Genomic DNA, 6673 nt, shown 5'->3' with positions numbered 1-6673 from the left:
CCTAATGCAGGAGATTGAACAATTGAACAACAGGTTCAATCCCTGGGTAGGGAAGAGTCCCTGGGGTAGAAAATGGCAGCCCACTCTGGTATTCTTGCCTGGAAAATCTCATGAAGGAGCCTGGCAGGCTACAGTCCATGGGATCACAAAGAGTGGGGCACGACTGAGCGCGCACACATGCACGTGCACACACACACACACAAGTGCCCGTTATTGAATGAACGGATAAAGAATATGTATAGACATATAATGGAATATTTTACTCAGCTACAAAAAAATTTTGCATTTTGCAACAACACGGATGTACCCAGAGGATATTATGCTGTGAAGTCAGAGAAAAACAAATAATGTATAATTTCGCTTAGATTGAGAATCTAAAAAACAAGACAAATGAATCCACATAAGGAAACAGAAACAAGGTCACTGATAAAGAGAACAAACATGTCGTCATTGCCAGAGGGAAGGAAATACTGGAGAGGAGAATAACAGGTAGGAGGATGAAGAGGTACAGGCTACCACCAGCTAGTAAATAAATGTCACAGGTAGGAAGTGCACAGCACAGGGAATACAGTCAACAATTCTATATCTTCATAAGGTGACACCACAACTGGACTTATTGTAGTGGCCATTTTGTAATGTACAGAAATAAAATCACTATGTTGTGAGCCAGGAACTCTCATAGTGTTGTAAGTCAATTATACTTTAAAACCACGAGCTTCCCCTGGTAGTTCAGCTGGTAAAGAATCTGCCTGCAATGCAGGAGACCCTGGTTCGATTTCTGGGTCAGGAAGATCCCCTGGAGCAGGGATAGGCTACCCACTCCAGTATTCATGGGCTTCCCTGGTAGCTCAAACAGTAAAGAATCTGCCCACAATGCGGGAGACCTGGATTCTGTCCCTGGGTTGGGAAGATCCCCTGGAGGAGGGCATGGCAACCCACTTCACTATTCTTGCCTGGCGAATCCCCATGGACAGAGGAGCCTGGCAGGCTACAGTCATGGGGTCCAAAAGTGTCCGCCTCGATTGAGCGACTAAGCATACACTTCAAAAACAAACTAACCAACTCCTGCAAAAGAGATCCGATTTTTACGATTACCAAAGGTGAGGGTTGGGGGGGAGTGGCGTGGATGGAGGGGTTACCTGAAGGTATTCAAAAGATATGATTAAAAGATATATTATCTCAACTTTCAGAGATAATAAATACTAGGGCTGTAATGTATAATATAAATATAATTAACGCTGCTTTATATGTATTATATATGAAAGTTAAGAGAGTAAATGGAGAATTCTCATCACAAGAAAAATTTTTTTTTCCATTTCTTTAATTTTGTGTCTATGTGAGACCATGGATGTTTACAACCCCATAGCCTGCCAGGTTCCTCTGTCCATGGGATTCTCCAGGCAAGAATACTGGAGTCGGTTGCCAGGCCCCCCTCCAGGGGATCTTCCCAACCCAGGGATCAAACCCACATCTCTTATATCTCATGCACTGGCAGGTGGGTTCTTTACCACTAGCACCACCTGGGAAGCCATATGTGTAAATCTATCCATTTACTGAGAACTCTGAGAACTGCTAACATCACTACCTTCAATTTCAATCCAACAACAAAGGGTTCATTCTAGTTTTTCCTTTTGCATATCTACAACTCCCTTCTCCAGCAGTGAGAAATCTGGATCTTATTGTCATTTGTAAATTGTCTTATTTGATCCATACCCCAGTGGTAACCATGCTTCCATCTCTGCCTCTACCCCATTCCATAGAATGCCTTCCTCTTTCTCCTCAGGCACTGATACCTTATGCTGAACCCCCCTCCAATCTGAACACCCTCTCCACCCCACTATGGGGCTCCCCCACTCTCACCCTGTTTGGGCTCTGACGGTCTGTGTCATAAGCTAGCTCCATGCACTGTGTGACTGCTCTACTCACCCTTCAAGCTGCTCCCTGCTGGCTGGACTCCCTCTTCACCTACTCAAGCTCTTACACCCTGTTCCAGCTGCCCCTCAGCTCCCACTGGTGTCCATGCCTCACCCTTAGGACTGACCTGTTTATGAAAAGAAGGGGAAAAGAAGAGTCCAAATAACTCTTCAACACATGTGCAGTGAAGAACATCTTTGCTGAATGTTGTGTAATTGGACAGAAGATCGAGCTGGAGGCAATATACGTGTAGTTTCTAATGCTGCTAACTACGCTACATAATTTGTTTATACGAAGGAGCAGTTATATTTATTGTTAAGCCTCTCTTAAAGCTTGGGATAATCCTGCTAGAGTCTGGATGGAAAGAAAGATAGCATTTACTGGAGTAAACAGGAAAAGTAATCAAGAAGAGCTTTTAAAAGCTCCTTTAGCTTCTTCCTTCTTCAGAATAAATTGCTGTACAAACTGGTCCCAGAGCTCTAAGTTACACAGCATCCAGAGTCCTCAAGACTAAGACATTTGTTCTTTCACTTAAGGTCAACAATGGAAAGTCACCAAATGGGTCTGAGGAGCAAAACAGAATAAGATTGTAAGGAAAACTTTAATTTCTGGTTGTCAAATTGAAAAAAATCATGAATGCCTTGTATATCTTATGAACCTATTTTAGGATAAACTATAAACTGGATGGGTCAGAAAACTGTGTTACAGTTGCGGTGCTAGCAGATAAGCTGGTTCAGTGGTCACTGAAGTATTTCTATCATTTAGACAAATCTGCCACAGTGTCGCTGCCTGACGTACTGCTATCACAGTAACCAATAATTACTTCTTTTTATACTAAATACAAGGTACAATCTAATAAAATGTAATAAAATGCTTATCTGGAGTAACTGGCTTCATCCAAGTACAAGAAAGTGTATATTGTTCAAAGCTCTTGTTCATATTTAGAGGAAGGACTATCAGCAAAATATTTGGGCATTTGGTTTGAATAAACACTTTCAGTGCTGTGTAATGACTACAGAAGCTATGCTGTAATAGGACTTGGTCAACAAACGGTCTGAAGAACCCAGTGTGCTCCTCTGACAGAATCAGGGCTTGGTATCACCTACTAACAGGTGTCAGGGCCCGCTCAGACCCCCGGGCACCAGTGTCCAAGTACACTTGGTGGCGTGAAAGCATGGGGGGGGGGGGAAGATCAAGGAGAGGGGATATGGACACCAGGTGGAAGGACGGCGGAGGTGACTGGAAAGGGAGAAGGAGGACAGGGGAACCGAAGGGGGAGAGAGCGGGTGGAAGTGGAGGGGAGGAGGGGAGGGGAGAGCAGTGGAGAGGATGCGTGACGCGGTGATGGAGAGATGCGACGGACGATTGGAAGAGACACAGAAAATAGAGAACGCACGTTTAAAAACACGTGACAGTGCACAGGGAGACAGTGCACAGTGATAATTCGAAGCCATGGAGGCAGTTTATCGCTTACATTTTAAATTGCTGAACTTAAGTCTCCTGGACCCACAATCCATGATCAAGTCTGTGCAGATGGCTTGGGCTTGTTCTCACGCCCCATAGTTTCCCACTCCCTCGCAGGGAGAATCTTCCTGTAAGGTGAGTATGAAAGTGAGCTAAGAAAACCCCTTAGATCACATTGCCTTGAGCTTATATGAAATATTTAAAGGCTTTTTCTAAAGGGCAGCTGCTATATAACACAGGGAGCTCAGCTCGGTGCTCTGTGATGGCCTAGAGGGGCCGGAGGGCAGCTCAAGAGAGATGAGACATATGCATACATACAGTGGATTCATGTTGTGATACAGCAGAAACTAACACAACATTGCTAAGCAATTATATTCCAATTATTTTTTAAATTTAAAAAATAGAGGATTTTCATTGACATAATCCTTAGTCTTTACAGCATCACTCTGAGGTAGATAGATCTGTAGTTTTACCCCCATTCTATAAAAACAAAATCAAAGTTAAATGAGAATTAAAACAGTAGACACACAAAGTCTAGAGTAGGGTGATTTGCCTTAGCGGTCCTGATGAAATCCGAGGTAACAACACTGAGCTAATTCTGTATACTGAGACTGATGACAATGTTTAAAGTTGTCCAGACTACAAACAGGTTCAATTTGGCCAATCGAAACCACATTTCAAACTTAATCCCCACGAGTGCAGAGTTGTAAAGATGATGCTCTGGTTAATCCTTTAGTTCTATTTCTCTTTATTTGACCATTTTCCTTTGCACTAGAGATGAGCCCATAATTGCTATTTGTCTGTTGACATCACTATTTTTGCGGCTACACTTTGGCTGAAAGACAGTCCATCCCACAGGTGAAGTATACAGTCCAGAGCTTCAGCAGAGCCTTGGTCTCCATCTGGTCTCCACAACAGCAATCCTAAGAGGACTTCCTCGGTGCTATGACCCCGGTCTCTTTGTGACACCAGGAGGTTCAGTAGCCAGTGAAGTGTGGGGTGATGCAGCAGACACTGGGGAGAGAGACAGGGGCAGGAGGAGATTCGTTTCTTGCCTCTGGGGCACTTAACATGCCTCATAAAATTGTTCTTTTTAAAATTTGCATTTCTTTGGCTTTTCTGTCTGCCAGTGAATATTACTTTTCTGGTTTCTGTTTCATTACACTGTTGTGTCATTTGCTTATTACTCTTTTCAGTCTTGAACTAAATAAACCCTAGAGTATTGCAAATTTGAGTTTCCCTCAGAAAAGAATGCTCTCATTTAGCTAATGATGTAATATTCCACTGGCCTTCACAACAGAATAAGTGAAATTTTGCAAGGTAAATTTGTTTTTCCAAGGCATTTAAAGTAAATTATGTGGTTTGTAGCCTGACATGAAGCAAAATCTTCCCCAGAAATGCAGCATGGTTGGCCAAATCCCCAACAGTCGCTGAGCCACGGGGCCAAATGTGACAACGTGGGAGGAACAGGACTCTGAGCAGCAAATGTGACTGAAATACAAACAACAAAACGTGTGGTTTTCCAGACTCAGAGAAGATTGGAAGACAAAACTGTGAGCACATTATAACATGCAAGTGAAAGACTGAAAGTCACCACTAAATTATGTGTTTTTCCGTAGCCACGCCGCTATCCTGGCACTTCGCTCTTTGTTTTTCAGATTTTCGTTCTTTATTGTCTGTAATTTGGCCTGAACTGTGAGTCTCTGGTGCTCCTCCAACATGTTACTGCAAAACTGCTGCAGCTGAAAGAACAAATAGATGGTCAGTCCATCAGTGTAACTGAACTTCTCACTTAGACACAATAAGACACAGTTCATGTTAGGCAGTAGCGTGATCTTGCAAACGGATGAATGGCAGTTGGAATAAGTAGAAATGTGTGTCTCTGAGGAGGCAGGGACTGAGAAAATGTGACGAAGAATACACCTGTCCTGAATAAGCCGATGCAAAGAGGAAGTTCCAGGAAGTAGAAAATTCACCTACTTTATTTGCTGCTGTATTCCTCCAGCAGCACATAGTAGGTGTTCAACAAAGATTTCCTGATTCATGTTGGATATTGACCAGATTTGTGGACAGAGATACAGGAGACCTTCCCTCTTCTCAAAAATAATGTAATTTCCAGAGCTCAAACATAGTACACAACATCTGTTTCTTTACAAAGGTTATCCTTAAGAGTATTTATAGTGGGTCATCCATTGGCTAAACTCCTTCACTGAGTCAGGTCAAGCATTCAGTTATAAGAACATTTGTTCCAGTATTACATATAAGCCAGACCCCAAGTGATGGATAGGATATATTTCAAAAGTCTATTTCTGTGTCATTGGATAAGAACTCAGAACATATATTACCATAAAATGATAGTGTACCCTGTTGTTTCTCCTCCTGGCAGGAGGAGAAGGGGACGACAGGATGAGATGGTTGGATGGCATCACCGACTCAATGGACATGAGTCTGAGCAAGTTCTAGGAGTTGGTGATGGACAGGGAGGCCTGGCGTGCTGCAGTCCACGGGATCGCAAAGAATTGGACATGACTGAGCGACTGAACTGAACTGATCCTGTTTTTTAGTCGCTAAGTCTTGTCTGACTCTTTTGCAACTCCATGGACTATAGTCCATCAGGCTCCTCCGTCCATGGGAGTCTCCAGGCAAGAATACTGGAGTGGGTTGCCATTTCCTTCTTCAGGGGATCTTCCTGACCCAGGAATCAAACCCCAGTCTCCTGCATTGGCAGGCAGATTCTTTATCACTGAGCCAACAAACTTTACAAAAGGTCACTTAAACTTTTAACATATTTGAAAATAAGTAACAATAGGGTTGTCATGCCTAACTACAATGCAGAAGAAAAGTAAGGTTCTAGGAAAAAGCAGATCCTGGCAGGCAGTGGGAGCCACATGCCAGCAGCACTGCCCAAGACTGGGAGTCTGCAGGGAGTGGGAGGGGAGTGTGGGTCTGGGGACTGTTGGGGGCTTCACAGATGCTTGAGTGCATGAGAGAGGCCAGGCTCCAGCAGGGTAGAGTAGAAAGACCAGATCAAGAGATGTGAGAGTGGATAAAAACTGCTGGTACAGAGGGAAAAGGGATTCATGTGACTTTCATTTTCCTTTTTAGTAATTATTTTCCATACTACCATGTGAACTGATAGAAATAGGACTATTGGGCGTTAACAGCTTTTTGATAAGGATATTCATGGGAGCTAACTTACTTGTTTTCAAAACTGCAATAATTGAACCACTACTAAATCCATTTTTGCGTTTAAAAAAAATGAACCATCAGTGATTGTAGTTTTGGAACTTTGGGG

General features: G+C 43.1%; 1 protein-coding gene across 2 annotated transcripts in view; it reads right to left on the bottom strand.

Annotated features, from left to right (window-relative positions):
• Window positions 1-249: 249 nt before the first annotated feature.
• LVRN (laeverin) overlaps window positions 250-6673 on the bottom strand; it is a 73587-nt gene continuing 67163 nt past the window's right edge. Inside the window, exons 20-21 of one of the 2 annotated variants that reach the window (XM_055436342.2) lie at window positions 4973-5120; window positions 250-4869 (exon numbers count right to left, since the gene is read on the bottom strand). In XM_055436342.2, the coding sequence (XP_055292317.2) occupies window positions 4980-5120 (141 nt within the window). In that variant the 3' untranslated portion in view covers window positions 250-4869; window positions 4973-4979. Of the gene's footprint in view, window positions 5121-6673 lie in introns of both variants that reach the window. The other variant, XM_055436343.2, reaches the window with a different exon arrangement.

This window comes from Moschus berezovskii, chromosome 9, assembly GCF_049115385.1.
Source record: "Moschus berezovskii isolate FMDL1 chromosome 9, NW_MosBer_1.0, whole genome shotgun sequence".
Classification (NCBI taxonomy): Eukaryota; Metazoa; Chordata; class Mammalia; order Artiodactyla; family Moschidae; genus Moschus; species Moschus berezovskii.
The sequence above is the reverse complement of the archived record's forward strand: the minus strand, read 5'-3'. Positions and strand labels throughout refer to the sequence as shown.